The sequence below is a fragment of the Trachurus trachurus genome (assembly GCF_905171665.1).
Source record: "Trachurus trachurus genome assembly, chromosome: 6".
Lineage (NCBI taxonomy): Eukaryota > Metazoa > Chordata > Actinopteri > Carangiformes > Carangidae > Trachurus > Trachurus trachurus.
The window spans coordinates 25,430,447-25,447,433 of NC_139897.1; the positions used below are offsets into that span (position 1 = coordinate 25,430,447).

At 40.7% G+C, this 16,987-nt stretch overlaps 1 protein-coding gene across 2 annotated transcripts in view; it reads left to right on the plus strand.

The window, feature by feature from the left end:
• The window catches only part of LOC310987525 (homeodomain-interacting protein kinase 3-like), a 46,687-nt gene that overhangs the window by 13,354 nt on the left and 16,346 nt on the right, over positions 1–16,987 (plus strand). For both annotated transcript variants that reach the window (XM_083973830.1, XM_083973831.1), the window contains exons 5-11: positions 8,840–8,963; positions 12,298–12,417; positions 13,794–13,880; positions 14,071–14,255; positions 15,632–15,797; positions 16,338–16,461; positions 16,676–16,770. In XM_083973830.1, coding sequence (XP_083829956.1) covers positions 8,840–8,963; positions 12,298–12,417; positions 13,794–13,880; positions 14,071–14,255; positions 15,632–15,797; positions 16,338–16,461; positions 16,676–16,770 — 901 coding nt within the window. The remainder of the gene's footprint in view (positions 1–8,839; positions 8,964–12,297; positions 12,418–13,793; positions 13,881–14,070; positions 14,256–15,631; positions 15,798–16,337; positions 16,462–16,675; positions 16,771–16,987) is intronic.

A 16,987-nucleotide genomic window follows, 5' to 3' on the forward strand; every position in this document is an offset into this window, starting at 1 on the left:
AGATCCTACTGATTTATACGTCATTCATGTATCAATTCAGCCTAGAAATGACGTTTTTGGTTGCTCTTTCCCAGGAGTCAAAAGGTTATTCACTTACTTTTAATTTCAAGTGACACACCACCACTACTCCTCCTCCATCTTTGCCTCCCTTTAACTATGTGTGTGTGTGTGTGCGTACGCATTAGTTTACATGAGTGTGCATGAGTTAGACCTGTATCTGAACTTGGGTTAGGTAAATGTTTGTGTTCACTGGGAGAGGTCACCCACGCAACGTCCATATGATTATGTCATTCAAATCCCAGAGCAGCGTGTCCGTCCTACTTGTGGGGTGTGTGTGTGTGTGTGTGTGTGTGTGTGTGTGTGCATACGTGCGTCAGTTTGTTTAAACGTCAGGTTATCAGGAGAGTGGTTTTGCAGGGGACACAATGTCTCCTCATCTCCAGTACTGGGGATTATATAATGGATGCACTGTATTGTTACCATAGTGAGGCTGTTAAGAAACCCTGGCCTCACCACAGTGGGTTGAGTGAGTTTTTCTTTTCTTTTTTAACAACTTTTGGGGTTTTCCCTGGATTTTCCAGAAGCCTAGTTAGTGGCATTACCAAAAATGTGGCTTTTGCTGCAAAAAAAAAAAAAACACTTTAAAAAACCGAGGTTTGTTCTTAAACTCAGCAAAAATGTAAAACTATATTAAAAATGCAGATTTGCATTCGTCACTGCCTCGTGAAGTGGAACTGATCTTGTTGTTTCGATACACGGACCCAACACCAGACCGCATTCGATCCACTTTCTTCATGTTTATTGATGTTGGTGAAGGTTTGTTTACCAGCAGTGGCATGTTGTAGAGTAGAGTTGCCTTGTTTTTGAAATGTATTCATTGTCTTATGAGAATAGCTTGAAACACAAAAGGCCCAGTGCTCAAAACAATTAATTGATGAAGCCTGTGATAGTTATTATGACAAATATGACTTGGGTAACACCACTACCTAATTTTAACCCGGGGGAAAACCCTGCTAAGTTAACCTGGATAACCACTTTGTACACATGTGGTGAGCAGAAAAGCAGAAGAACACATTTGGGCCGGCTTTTGCAGAAGGAAAAAAAAAAGACTTGAATTTAATAAAGTTTAATACCAATCAATCCTGGTTTGACTGCTGCAGGCTGAGTAGTGCTGCTACCGTCTCTTTAAAACCAACCTCCACCAGGAAAATGCCCCAAAGTCGCAAAGCAAATATCGTCTCAAACTGGTTTTTATGACTGTGACGTGACGGTAGGTTCAATGAACCCCACACAGTGGCCTCCACGCAGTCTCTCAGATCTGACTCAATAGAGCAGTGAGCAGCATGTCGATGTGACAGAACAAGAGATGAAAGCAGCGTGAATGTTCAACTGATAAATCAGCGGAAATGATGTGATGCAATTGCGTCAACATGGACCAGAAGGAATGTTTTCTCAAAAATCTTGTGAAACCCATGACCCAAAAAATAATAATAGAGGCTGCTTTTGAAAGCAAATGTTGGCCCAGCCCAATATAATATTGGCCAATATTCTGCATTTTATGATAATCGGTATTGGCTGTTTTTTCATCGATAACCCATAAAAATAAATGTATTTTAAAACACACTCCTTTGGCTCTGATGGAGTTTGTGTTATTCTACAAAAATGTAAGGTCTTTCGATCACCAATTTTCACAGTGTACAAAAACAAACAAACAGTAGCCTATACTGTATTCAGTCACATCCCAGGTGTGTTATTCTAAATTTTGACACTATTTTGACATTTTTACTGCAAATGAATATTGGCTCTAAATATCGGTTGTCAATTTCCTTGATTACTGATAATAGGTATCGGTATCGGCCCTGAAAAAAACATATCGGTCGATCCCTACTCAGTTTGCATATGGCAAATATAGATGGAGCTGTTCTGTGTTAATGTGGAATTTCAGTCCGCCATTGGTTTCAGAGCAGTGGGAGGCCATTTTGCGGGAGTGCTACCAACTTGTTGTGTCAGTACCTTTTGTATTCGTTATTGTTCTGTAGCTTGTTTCTACCTTGTTTCTGTGGCATGTCATTAAATATAATGCCTTTTATTATATAAACTGCACAGTGCAAGATATTCATTTTTAATAAAGTTTGCTGGTCCTGAGTTGTGGCTGCACATGGGTGTAGCCATATTTGTGACTCACTCACTGGAGTGATGCAGGCTCAGGTGGTAGCATGCCCAGTAACCGAAGGGTGGTGTGTTAACATGTTAACAAGAGTGTTCAAGTTAATGCTGATTCAAGTTGGTCAGGTTTTATTCTGCAGCGAATTAAAGAACAAAGTATTCTACACACTCCCTCTGGTTTGGTTAGCCAAAAAGAAATACCAAACCCAAGTTACAGCAGGGAAAATAAGTATTGAACGCGTTAAAGTTTTTCTCAGAAAATATATTTCTAATCGATCTATTGACAAGAAACTTTCGCCAGATGTCGGCAACAACCCGAATAATGCACATAAACAAAGAAAGCCAACTATTTATGTCCATGAATTAAGTTATGTGTAATAAAGTGAAGTGACACAGGTACAGCTGTTTAAATGCAAATGCAGAGACTTCTTGCTGAAAAACTGCTCCGGATGGAAACGTGCATCAGCTGTTTTGCATGAATTTACCTCTAAAACGAGTCTGTCTCGTAACGTTCTGTTATTATCTCATAGCGTGGTGAATGTGCAGGTCACAACTTGTTCACAAGCGTGTTTTGGAGTTGTTGGATTGTGTATTTGATGAGTTTGATGAGAGAAACCCAAGAAATCCCATTAGCCTCCGTAGCGTAGGTCTGAACATCTCACGGCTCTGCTCCACCGTTCTAAAAATAGCTTGCACCGACAATTAAAGGTAACGAACCTACTCCTAAAACTATAGGGATTATGGCAATGGGCCAATTTGCCAAAATGTTGAACTATCCCTTTAAGTCAAACTACAAAAATGTTCACTGTCAACAAACAATCCCTTTATAATTAGTACAACAAATGGGATAAAAACCTATTAAAAGCAGGTAATAAGTTGCTCAAAATATGATTTCTTTATGCATGATGACACCTTTTTCTTGAGTGTCTTTTTGAATCTTGACTTGTGTCTCACCTGTTCACCTGCAGCCAAACAGGTCGGCGTCACATTTTGTGGCTTGAATTCCTGCTCGGTCACCTCACCTGCATGTTAAGCATTTGTGCTTAAATCTTGCGAAAGCAGCAGGTAATACGACTTTGACCTCCTCCATGACCTGAGCTTTCTTTTTTTGTCTTGTCGGTGTGTTACTCTTGTAGAAGGACATCTGTGGCAGAAGCTATTCATTGTTTGTCTTTGTCATGCACTGATGTGTTTGTTGCCGTGGTAACCTGACACAGCAGGGGCATCTGGTGAGGTGACTCTTCTTCCGTCCTGTGGCGCTGCAGGAGGTGGGGGTGGGAGGGCATTGACGTAAAAAAAAAAAAACCCTACCACCACCTCCTCCTCGCTTTGCAATGAAAATGAAAATGGAGCACTGTGCTACAACGTGAATAATTTAGCAAAGCCGATCAGGTGGAAGGAAGAGACGGCTATCGACTTAGCACACTCACACAGATTTGGACAGGTCGTGTTGTGTTTAAGGCTTCCCTTTTTCTTTTTTTTTTCTTTTTTTTTTTATATATGTAGGTGTGATTTTGTACTGTACAGTCTCTCCATTGTCACATATACAGTATACAGTAGGTGTTTTCACACCGGTGCCAGTGGTGACAGACTCACACTTGTCAGTTTCAAGAAATGAGATGAGAATATGAATCTCAAAAGAAACCAGGGACTTTTTTATCTTCTATCTTTCTTTTTTGTTGTTGTTTTTGTTCTTGTTGCTGTGGGGAAGTTTATATACGATGAATGCTGCTCGTCGTTGTACAGTCATTGACTTTCTTTGAACCATTGATTCAGGTTCAGGCGCGATTGTGTGAGAAGATGAAGTTTCCGTGCAGTCATTGTGGTATTTCGCTGTGGTCTTATTATTGATTTATTTACTTGTTGCTTTGCTTGCCTCATTGCCTGTTGTTGTCATGTGGCCAATTCCCCATTTTTTTTTTTTTCCTAGATCACAGAGGCCCTTGTTGTGAGCAAGTATTACCGTATGTAGGCCAACTGTTTTTAGTCACTGACAGCCTTTAAGTGAAATCACACATCAGTTCATTAGTCTTAAAGAGCAGCAGCATAAATAGAGACTAAACTGATTTGTGTTGCAGCTGTGCAAACATTTTTAGTAGTGGAAACAAGCATGCACAGATTAAAGATCCATTATTTATTTAGCACATATTTAACAAATCATAATGAACAAAGAGGAAATAATAGATTGACCTTAAAATCCAAACTATCTTCCCACCCAGGCTGTTTTAGGGTTTCATCTTGAACTCAGTGACATTATATAGTACTGTATATATTTTACTGTAAATCTACATTATACAAAGAATACAAATGACCTGACTAGGGATGTCATGATCATGATTATAGAGAAATAATCACAGTATTACGATTATCACGGTTTTTTCAACACTATGAATGTGTAACATCAAATACAGTCAAAATATAATTACATTACCAATAATTTACACAAAATACTTTAAAGGGATAGTTCAATATTTTTGGCAAATTGGCCCATTGCCATAATCACTGTAGTCATAGCAGTAGGTTCGTTACCTTTAATTGTCGGTGCAAGCTATTTTTAGAATGGCGGATCAGAGCCGCGAGCTGCTCAAAGCTACGCTACAGACGCTAATGGGATTTCTTGGTTTCCCTCATCAAATACACAATCCAACAGCTCCAAAACGCTCTGGTGGACAAGTTGTGACCTGCACATTCACCACACTATGAGATAATAACGAAAAGTTACGGAGACGGAGTTGTTTCCAAGGCAAATGCAGAGACTGCTTGCGGAACGCGCATCAGTGATTTTGCATGAATTTACCTCTTTTGTTTTTATATAGTTTTTTTTTTATTACCAATGATGACACTAACAATTTCCCAAACTACCAATTCAATGTTACATTAGGTAAATGGAGCGGTATCTGTGCATTTACCTTTACTCTGGCGTTCATCTGCCGATACGGTACTGACAAGAATCTTTTTTTTGGAAAGTGACGGTATTTAAAAATCTTTATTATTTGATTAATTGTGGCGTTCAATACCGCGGTTAATTATGACATCCCTACACCAGACAGGTTTGCTTTATCTTGGTGAAGTGATGATTATATCTTCTACAATTTGTATTTAATCGCTTTAAGGTTGAAGAAAAACATCACATCCTCTAGTTAGGCAAACTGAGATGTGATCAGTGACGGATCGGCTTCAGGCGAGTTCAGGTGTAAAAACTGTCCTGCGCTGTGTCTCCTGTCCCGTCTCCTCTTCATGTTTAACATCATCGCTCCCAGTAACATAAACACACTTGTTGTTTATCTGCAGTTATTTCTGGTGTGTGTGTGTGTGTGTGTGTGTGTGTGTGTGTTGACCTTATAGTCTGCAGCGTTTGTTCTTGTTGTAACTGCGACTCTCTAGTCTGACTAGTTAGTTCTGGAACCTGGTCTGGCTGCCAAACACCTGTGTGTGTGTGTGTGTGGGTATGGGAGTGTGTTAGACGTGTGTTATGTGATGAGCTGTTACAGCTCTGGAAAGCTGGGGCCATTGCTGTCGCTTTTATGACTGGCAGTATAGCTGGGAACACACACACACACACACACACACACACACACACACACACACACACACACACACACACACACACACACACACACACACACACACACACACACACACACACACACACACACACACACACACAGGGTCCTTTAGGTTTATTTTTTGTCTGCTTTAATCCCCTTTCCCACAGCACTGTTTGTGTGTGTGTGTACATGTTTGTTTATTTTGCCATGGGCCTACTACAGTATAATGGAAAGCTTTATCATAAGCCTGTGTTTGTGTACAGTGTTATTTATCCATTTAACTTTTATCTAACCAGAATGATACGACTCTCAATGCTAACAACGCTGACAAAAACCCCAAAACAAAACACAAAAAACAAAACAGGCGACGAGCGACGTAACGAAGACGGTTACCAAGCAGCTTATCTGTTGATCACCTGCAGTCGACTCTGATCTCGTGGAGAAATGGGAACATGATGGCGTGTTATTACAAGTGAGAACTCAAAACACTGTTAATGTTGCTGTTAGCGCAATGTTAAATATCTTTACATCATTTTTTTTAAGAAGAATATTGCAGCATCAATTTTCACTTTAAGGCTTGTTCCCTCCTGTTTTCATACCTCAAACATGCAGCAACAACAACGGCGTCTAAAGTGCAGTTACAACTAAAACCGTGTTTGTTTCCAAGTCATCTTGGTACATTGGTTTTTAGGTTTTTGTAATACTGAGCAGTTGCCTAACTTGGCCTTGGTTCATCCTAAATTTGTTGCAGTGCAAGTGAAGCAAATATGTGTAATAAAAGAAATATTTAAATTGTGTAACAATGAGCTGTTGTGCAGTTTACTCACACATGATGTCGTATTTTATTACTTTTCCTCCCTTTTCTCTGTAAACGAGTGAATGATTTTCATATCGTCATTCATATCGTGTTATTTTCCCATGATAAGTGTTTAAATGTATCATTATTATAACAGTCCTGGCTTCAGACGTGTTAGAAAATGTTACGTAAACAGCCTCTTGTTGTGAGGTCTGACGTGTTTCTTTGTGCCAGTCAGCTTTTGTTTGATTGAAGCACTTAAAACTCTCTTAAAACTTGGAAAACCACAATCATTGTCCCCGGCCGCTTTGCAGGATTGTTCTGCTCATGTTTGAGGCAACTCCCCGCCCCCCAAGGCTCTTTTTTTTTTTCTTCTTCTCTGTCTGTCTTGCATAACCCGACTTCTTCCTCTTGAAGGAGCTGTAGGAAATAGCAATGTGTAATTTCCTCTCTGAGGGCAGAAGGCCTTTAATCGTCTGTGCTGAGAGACGAGCTCAGTGTCTGCATGCATCACGCTTCCATAGATCCACACTTAGAGATTCAATCACACACACAGAGAAACGATGAGCAACGTTAACACTGCTACGTTATGGTAGTTGCTTGGCAACAGTCGTTTCCCCCTGTGATCATCATCACCATCATCATAGCAGTGGTTACTATTTGCAGCGCTGTTGCTCAGCTGCTGTGTCCAGGCCTTAATAGCCCATTGTTTTTTCATACACACACTTACTGCTGCAAGATTACTAGTCCCATTTGAATTGCATAAGTGGCAAAGTCCTTTTCGTTGGAAGAGATTTAGCTCTTTGTTGCAGTAACGCGGCGTGCACGTCATGAGAAGGGGTGTAATGTGCAGTGTGAGGTCCCGGGATACCCTGTTGTTGTTGATGACAGACCATCATGTCTTGCACAGAAACAATGAGCTTTATTCAAGTTCTTTCTCTGTAAAAATCAAATCTTATGTAAGAGCCGGAGTAGAAACATTAATTCAAAACAGAACCGCTACAATAGATTTTTTTTTCTTTTCTTTCAGTTTTTGTTGAGAAAGGTGTTGACTAAAGTGTGTTGTCACTCTGGAGGCTGTGGTATGTGGTGTTGTTGCAGGCCACTGAAAACATTACCAAACCATACCGATTACCAGAATCACACAGAAGGATAGAAAAAGTTGGTAACACTTTAAGTACGCATTATTAGTTCAGCATTAATAAATACTGAATTATTCATTTATAACGCATGAATACTCATTAGTATGTACAGTAAGCTCTTATCAATGATGAGTAAAACATTTTTATTTGTGTTTATAAACCACATACTAATGAGTATGCATGTGTTACCCAAAAAGTTTATTTAAGCTTTAGGGGTGGTGAGAAAAACTAAGCTATTAAAACTATCAGCTCTAGTACATTGGAAATCAAAAAATCCACCCAAAGTGTCTTTGTGGTTTAGCGCCCTGACACAATATAAAGATATACTGTATATAAGATATAGATATGAGCATTGTGATCCTTCTGTATGTGTATCTATGTACCATATTGTTGATGCTCAATGAAAAGAAAATGAAAAAACTATCAGCTCTGTCACAGTGCAGTGTCTAGCAGCAGAAGTATAGAAAGGGTCCCCATGTTTGTAGGTGTCAACACTTGTTAGTTTTTGTTTCTGGTGTCTTTTTGTTTTGATACTTTTCTGTGGTTTTATGCCGTCTTGTTTAGCTTGTTTGTTTTTTAGTTTTAGTCTTGTTTTTGTCCTCTTTGGTGAAGTTGATTCATGTTTATATGTTGCTGCCATCTGATTATTTGTATTTTATTTCCTTAAAAACGGAAGAAAATAAAACACAGTGACACAGTTCAAAGTTTGAGGCTGAGCATGAAAACCCTGGGTAATATTGTTCAATATTAATCAACAGAGTCAGCGCAGCTAAATATTACCTTTCACTTTCCAACAAGTAACCACCACTGAGGTGTCATACGGTCTGTTATCAGTCTCCACAAATCCACCACTACTTGTCTTCAGTGTCATTACTACATCGTCCTGCCACATCGGGTGTTTCGCACCTTGCGCCACCTGAAATGCTTCAGCTCTGGGGCTTTATGTTCGACAGTGATGGATGCCGCCATCGCCATGCAGCCTAGAGTCGGCCTTTTTCGTTTTCACCAGACATGTTTCCTGTCCGCTTGATCTTTTTCAGCTGCAGCATGAAGTCTTTGAAATCACAGACAACATGTTGTCCTCCTCCGGGCTGTGGCCGCGTGACTGCTCTCTGATTATACATGGTGACCGACTCCAGACGTAACCTTTTGCCGCTTCTCTTTTCTCTCTCTCCCTCTCTGTGTAGGGCTCCAGAGATTATTTTGGGCCTGCCATTTTGTGAGGCCATAGACATGTGGTCACTGGGCTGCGTGATAGCTGAGCTCTTCTTGGGCTGGCCTCTCTACCCCGGAGCGCTGGAGTACGACCAGGTAAGATTTCTCTCACTCTCGCACATGTACAAGAAGCAACAGCCACTATATCACTCACTCACTCACTCGCTCCATAAAGGAGAGACCCTATAGATGTATCCCCTTCCTGAGGAAATAAACAGAAATAAATAGCATTTTCTCAGATTATGATTGTGCTGTAGTTTTAAGTTTGAGTTTTATTTATTTGCACTATAAAAATCAAGGACAATTACAAAAACAGAGATAAAACACAAACAGTAAGTGAGGGAGAGCTTATACAAAATACCTCCCTGAAAAATATGCAAAGATTCAAGTCAAGTAACTTCAGAAATTCAGAAACAATACAACAACAACAAAAAGAAAGCAATACAAGTGCCTTATTATAACAAAAAGAGTCTAACTTAGTTTTTTGGTTCGCCTTTTACACAGTAGGAAGTTATTGTTACCTTATTAACAGTTTTGGCGTGAGTCTAACGTTACTGAGGTAACGATAACTTCCTATTGTGTAAAAAACGAACCAAAAAACTAAGTTAAATCAGTAGACACAATTAACTTTCACATCATAAAAAGAGTCTAAATAAAATTATAAGTATGTATAAGTGTAAAATGATTGTGTATAAGTGGGTGAGCATGTATAGATTCACCTGGAGTATAATCCAATGATAACTATTCTAGGAAAGGAAACTATTGGGAATCTTGGTATATCACATAGGCCTTCAGTCTGGACTTGAAATTAATCAGAGATGAAGATATTTTTGCTACATGAAGATGGGAGGAACCTCTGTAAGTCAAAGAAAACTGACCATGTGTGGTACGGCAAAAAGGGAGGATGAAGTTGATCAGTGTCTCTTGTATTGTAAGAATGGACCTGAGAGTTAACTGTGAAAGATTTGGGAAGAAAATGTGGAAGATGAATATGTTTATAAATGCATATGCAAGATTGAAGATTGAATGTCATAAGTTTCTTAAATAGAGGGGCGGATGGAGACAAGTAATTAGAGGAGGTGGCTAATCTGACAGATTTCTTTTTGTGTGATGAATAATTTCTGTGAGTTGGTAGGATATGTGCTGCTTGCCCAAACAAGCAGTAACTTGAGATTTGGATGAATTAAACTGTAGTTTCCCAGTAGCTGCAACTCATCAGTATGTTCATTATATAGTTAAACCTGTATTTGTTATTGCTCCCTGATCTCCCTCTCGCTGTATGACTGAAGTCCAACAAATCCAGCATGAAATCCACCTAATGCTAATCTGGCCTGAGTGAATCAGGAAATTGTTCTTGGCAATGTGTGATTATCTTCCCACAGGGTTGCGCGGTCTGAACTGCACTACTGGGACTCTAAATGGACTCCCCCGGCGAGGGAGAGGGAGCATGGGAAAAGGCCCGCGCCACATTCACAGACCAGCGCAGGCTTAGCTCCCGTCTCTGTGCCGTAGGCTCCTCTGTGGAGAATCAGGCCCGTCATGTTTTCAGTGAATGAGTTTAGACATTAGGACATCCTGGTATTGTCTCGTCTCGACTTTTATTGTGTTGGAAGAAAATGATATTTGACCTTTTATGGGCATCTGTCTGTCGATCTACGCAGCTTGTTTGGCCGTCGTTGCCAAACTAAATGTTTGAAATTGGCTGCATTTCCATAGTACATAGTCCGCCAGCAGCACCAAACATTTCTCATTCATTAACATTTTTTAAAGAGTTGATGGCTTGTTTGGTGGGACGACTCAGTTTTTAATGCCTGTGTAGTGTGCATGCATCTGTTTGTGGAGTTTTTCCTTTTTCAGTTTTTTTTTTTTTTTTTTTTTTGGCGACGTGTCACTCGTGCGTCCAGCAGCAGCGAGCAGTTTGAACAATCATCGGTCAGAGATCGTGGCTGATAGAGCTTCGCTGAGCAGTGACAGCTCTGTTGTATCACAGGGCCATGCCAGGGCGCACACTCACGCGTGCACATTGATCCCCCAAAAGCATGCAGTGCTGTGCCAAGGCTCACTGCAGTTCCACTCTACACAGCAAAATGTATTTATAAACATAAGCCTGATGGTAGACATGTGCACACACACACCCCACACACACACCACACACACTGGTGAGCGTTCAGTGCACCATCAGCAGGTTCTCAGTCCAGTGCCCTCTGGCCAGTCAGTGTGTTTGTTCTGGGCCGTAGACATGTGCACGTGTGCTCATGTGCGCACACACACACACACACACACACTGTAAAACCGAGCTGTAGGATTTCCACTGGTCATGGAATTTCTGGAGTATTTTCTTTCTTTCTTCTTTTTTTATTATTATTATCAAGACAGGTCTGACCAGAAAGTTGAATGAACTCTCTGGAAATTTGGTTCAAGGATGGTTCAGTTCATAGAGGAGGAACATGCTTTTTTACAAAAAAAAAACCTTTATTTATCCAAGAAGGATCCATTGAGATTAACAATCTCTTTTCCAAGGATGTCCTGGTCAAGCAGCAGTACAAAAAACAAGAAAACATACTTTTACAGAGATACAGATTCACAGCAAGATCAAGATAACGATTAATAATAATAATCATCAACACAGTGAAAGATCAAACCGTGCTTGAAAATTACAAATAAGAAGCGATGGATTAATGGCAGAAATACCTTTTTATGGGCTGTGTGAGTTGATCAAACTTTTGAACACCTGTCGTCTCCATTTAAAACATGTTGGATATATAAAAAGTTGTATTTTTCGTTGCAGTATGTTTACTATCAGGTGTGTATATGATGGGACATGTGGCAGCAAAAGAAAAGCAGCCTCATGAAGCCTTACTGTTGTTAAACTTAGATCAATAATGCTCCACTCTTTCACCATGAAGTCAGTCTTCAGTGTGTGTGTGTGTGTGTGTGTGTGTGTGTGACATTATTGGTTAAACGAGCTACAAAATCTGCTGACAAATGTTGATGACCTTTGACTCCCCCCCCCCACCATTTCTGTGTGTTCGGCTTTCACGCTGCATCCGCCTTGAGCCTGTGAAGTGCTCGAACTATGTCAGTCTGGCAGAGCACTAAAGGTTGAAGTGCAGGAATTCAACATTAGCTGCTGTATTAGATAACAAGACGCTCCACAGCTGTTATGGTCTCAGTGTATAACATAAGTTAACATGTGGTGGTTAGAGTTCAGCATTATACATGTTTAGATTGCGTCAGATGAAGGGAACTTGGCAATAAAAATGGAAAAAATTACATTCATTTTACTTTCAGCTAAGTGGTTTTGATTTAACCCATTTTTTGTCTTTACTTTCTCCACCTCCCCTTTTCTTTACATCCTCTCCCATACTTTTTCCCTCCCATTTTCTCCTCCTCCCTCTTTTACCTTCATCTTCTTCCTCCTCCTCCTCAGATCCGGTACATCTCTCAGACTCAGGGCCTGCCTGCTGAGCACCTGCTCAACAAGGGGACCAAGACTTCTCGTTTCTTCTCCAAAGAGTCTGACTCTCCCTACGCCTCCTGGAGAATAAAAGTAACTGCACACAATTCACAAAAAGATGCATTTATACATAGTATAAGTGACATGCATGCCAGAGTTTGAGACTTAACAGTTCTTACTAGGAGCACAGTGGCCCAAGCAGAAAAAATAGGGGCGTACACTGTAAACCAACTCAAATATTCACATTTCCTTTTCATTCATGATTCTCACGCACATTGGTCTGACACCTGTAATGACAGATACCAGATTCTTTCAGTCTTCCTTTCATATTTCACCAGTGTTTAAAAAAAGAAGAAAGAAGAAAAAAAAGGCAAATTTACTGGTTTCACATGCGCAAGTAGATGAAAAACGTTCTTGCACTGTCTCAAATGTCAGGGGCAAAATGTTCCCATTTAGGTGCAGCCTGGAGCGCTGCATGCAACACACAAATATAATAATACATTTATTTGTATAGCACATTTCACAGAAATAAAATTCACAAAATTACAATTCAAAGAGCAAGTTATACAACAGTAAACAACAGTTTACAGTTCCCACACAATGATGGTATTAACAACAGTCAACAACCTCATGATAAACGCAGACAATCATGAGCCGCACAGAAAAAGACCCTACAGAACAGATTGGCAGTTTAACCAGAGATAAATGCAAGCTTGAATAGATGGGTCTTCAGATTTATTTTAAAAACTTCTAGAGAGCCTGCAGACAGAAGACAGAGAGGGAGAGATAGATTCAAGAGAGTTGGAGCCACTACCTCATAGGCACGATCACCTTTTGTCTTTAAGCTAGAGTGGGGGACAGTCAGTAAGCCCTGATCTGAAGAAATATAAGAAATATGTATGCAAACACAATGCACACACCCTCTTGTCAACCACAAATTACTGCCACCGATGCCAGTGCATGGGGGAAGATGAGATCTGAAGTGGAAAAAGCACAAACATGCCTGTTGTAGGGAGTGGGAAAGAAAGAACTCACATGAAGCTGCAGCGACAGGACCTTCCCAATAGGAAACAGCTGCATAAGCTTTTCAAAACAGGACAAAAGCCTCCACACCCCGAAGAAAGCTCAAGGAAATGTGAAACTGTGTTTAGACTACCTGCCAGGCTCACTCCAAATAAATTTTTAAAATGAATGTGAGACTAATATTTATCTGTGCATGAGTTTCCCAGCAAGAACCCCACTTGACCACACAAAATCTGCATGGGAACACACATGGTTCGCTCCCACCGACTGTATTTATCTGATCTTAATACAGTGACTGTTCCCATTCCCTTTTTTATTTAAACCTGACAAATCCAGTTAAAGGGTTGAACACAACACACTGTCCATGTGTTTTAAATAACAAATCTTCATCCACCCTACCTTCATACTTGGGATTCTTCCACTTAATACTTGTGTTCCTCCTCCAGACGACAGAGGAGCATGAGAAAGAGACGGGACTTAAATCCAAAGAGGCCAGAAAGTACATCTTCACCTGTCTGGATGACGTTGCACATGTGAGTACTACGCTTCATGTTTATGGCCAAAAACTCAGATCCAGAACAGAAACTGTTTATTCAAAGAGATATTTTGAAAGCTGGTACTGATCAGTTAAATTCCTCAGTGTTTCCTAATAGATTACGACGTTAAACCTCTGCTGCTGCCGCTCTCTGTGGTTTCTCACGCAGTGTTTTCTTTATCCGTCAGGTGAACTTGGTGCTGACTCCTGATACCAGCGACATGCAGGCAGAGAAAACGGACAGGAGGGAGTTTGTGTCTCTGCTGAAGACCATGCTGCTGATCGACGCCGAGGACAGGACGGTTCCCTCCAACGTCCTCAATCATCCCTTCCTCACCATGACTCATCTGCTGGACTACCCACATAGTAACCAGTAAGGCTGCCGCAGCTGACACCGTCACAAAATGTGTCGGCTTGCAAATTCTTAGTTGTTGTCACTCTGGTCATTTACTCCTTACTGTAGTAACAACCACTATACATGGGGAAGACAAAGGTGTATATTTACATGTACATATGTGTACACCTGTATAAGGGAGTATATGGCTTGTATATAGATGCATATGGGCCGAATATTAAAGAGATAGTTCAACATTTTGGCAAATTGGCCCATTGCCATAATCCCTATAGTCATAGCAGTAGGTTCGTTACCTTTAATTGTCAGTGCAAGCTGTTTTTAGAACGGCGGAGCAGAGCGGCGAGCTGCTCAGAGCTACGCTACGGAGGCTAATGGGATTTCTTGGTTTCCCTCATCAAATACACAATCCAACAACTCCAAAACGCTCTCGTGGACAAGTTGTGACCTGCACATTCACCACGCTATGAGATAATAACTGAACGATATGAGACAGAGTTGTTGTAGAGGTAAATTCATGCAAAACTGCTGATGCACGTTCTCGTTGGGGGCAGTTTTTCAGCAAGCAGTCTCTGCATTGCCTCGAAAACAACTCTGTCAAGTCAAATATCCTGGAAAAGCTTGAGATGTCCTGGAAAATTTATTTTTTTACATTGTGAAATCAGCTACCAGAGCTCTGTTTGACTTTTTCCGACTCCATCAAGGATTTCTTTTCCCAAAAAAAAGTGCCTAGCGAGGATCAGCAGCAGAGAGCTGTAGTGGGTGTGGTTTAAAAACAAAAACAACATGTTTTTGTGTTGTTCTATGATAAATTTGTCAGAGATTATTTCATAGATAAGTGAGAGCCATAGACTGCACATCTTTAAATCAGACGGGGGATGAGACTGGGGATGAGAGAGGAATTAACATAGAAACAAACTGGTTAAATACACAAAATAAGGTACAGCTGTCGAAAACAACACTTCTCCAAAGCGTGAATGGGACGGGGGATGTGTTAGTGTACGGCGTAGTAACATGTCCGTCATACTGTAGCAGCTCAAAATGTCCTGTAAAAGTCCTGGAAAATGATTTAAAGAAAAGAGTGGGAACCCCGATGTAGGTTTCGAATAGATTTCTATATTTGTATACATATATTTTTTTGATATCTTGATAAGTAATATTGACTATAATTATTGGAGGATAATATAATAAAAAGGACAAGGAATAGGATCAGTTTTTAACTTCTTCCTACTCCCTTTCGAGCATTTTTTTCTTTGTCTATGTCTTCTGTCAGTCTCTTACATGTTGGAAATGAAGGCTAAATAAATAAATAAATACAGTTTGGTTTAGAGTAGCTTGAACCTCCAGACCTACAATACAGTTCTTCTTCCTTTAACAACTCCTCTGATCTCCTCCAGTGTGCAGTCGTCTTTCCGGATCATGGACATGTGCCACAGCCGACCCACCAACGCTGTTTTCGACGCTCTCAACCAGAACACCATTCATTTCTCCAGGCCCCCCGTAGCCCCCACCGCCTCCTCCGGCCTCCCGCTGGGTTACAGCAACATACCAGTCCACACTCAGGTACTCAAAGATACTGGAGTTATGTTTGTACTTGTTCTTGGCTTCCTGTCTCCGGGCATGTTATACTACCGCCCTGGTAGTCAGTCAATGCATCAGTCAAAGTTTATATCAGCGGTAGAAAAACACCGCAGCCAGTTCCTGTTTGACTACGCTAGCTGCTGTGCCATTGGGCCTCGGCAATCGCTGGATTATTCCAGTCAAACATTGAGCAACTACACATTTGCCTCTTGGTGACACCCAGTTTTTAAGGATAGAGAACATAAATACATGCCCATAAATATGTTTAATCTTTGCTTGCATAATGTCTCGGTGAACCGTCTCTGTACTGTGTTGACCTTATGTTGCCCTCTGCTGGAGAAAAGGTGCTATGGCATCATCTCACTGTAAAAGGTCTTTGGTGTTTGTGTCACATGTGATGCTGTCAATCATTGTGCTCAAGTCTCTACTTTGTTTTTTGTCTCTCTCTCACTTTATTTCCTCTCCTCTGTCTCTCTGCTGTCCACTCCTGTCACTTTTCACTGCTCTCCTCCTCTAATGCAGGCTCTAACCCAGTCGGCTTCCTCCGTGTTGCATCCAGGAATAGCTCTAACAACTGGGAACGGTCAGTTTGGGTGCAGTGACTCGTTCCCACCTGCCCTCCTTCTTTGTCCTCCCACCATGCAAGGTATTCACACACACACACACACACACACACACACACACACACACACACACACACACACACACACACACACACACACACACACACACACACACACACAAAGATGTCATCACTAGTGTCTTACAATAACAAAAGTGCCACACCACTTCAACAAGATGTTATGATTAAACATGTGGGTTCTTTGTCTGCTTTTTCTTTTTTTCTTTTTTTTTTAAAGGCAACCTTAATCAACCAGCAGGGTATTCTGTTCCCATGGTAACTCAGGCCCCTCCCATACAGCCCCTACCTGTGAGGCCTGGCGTGATGGCGCAGGTAAGACCCACATGTGTGTGTGTGGTGCCTGCTCCTGGAGGCAGTAGATGGAAAATGTGATATGAAACTAAATTCAGATTTTATTTATGGATTCTTTGTGTAAAAAAAAATGAGATTGTCAGTTTGACTACTTGAATTGCTGCTTTTGTATTCGCTATTTGAACTAATGTAAATCCAAATTTATTAGTTGAATTGATTTTTTTGGGCATAAGACTGT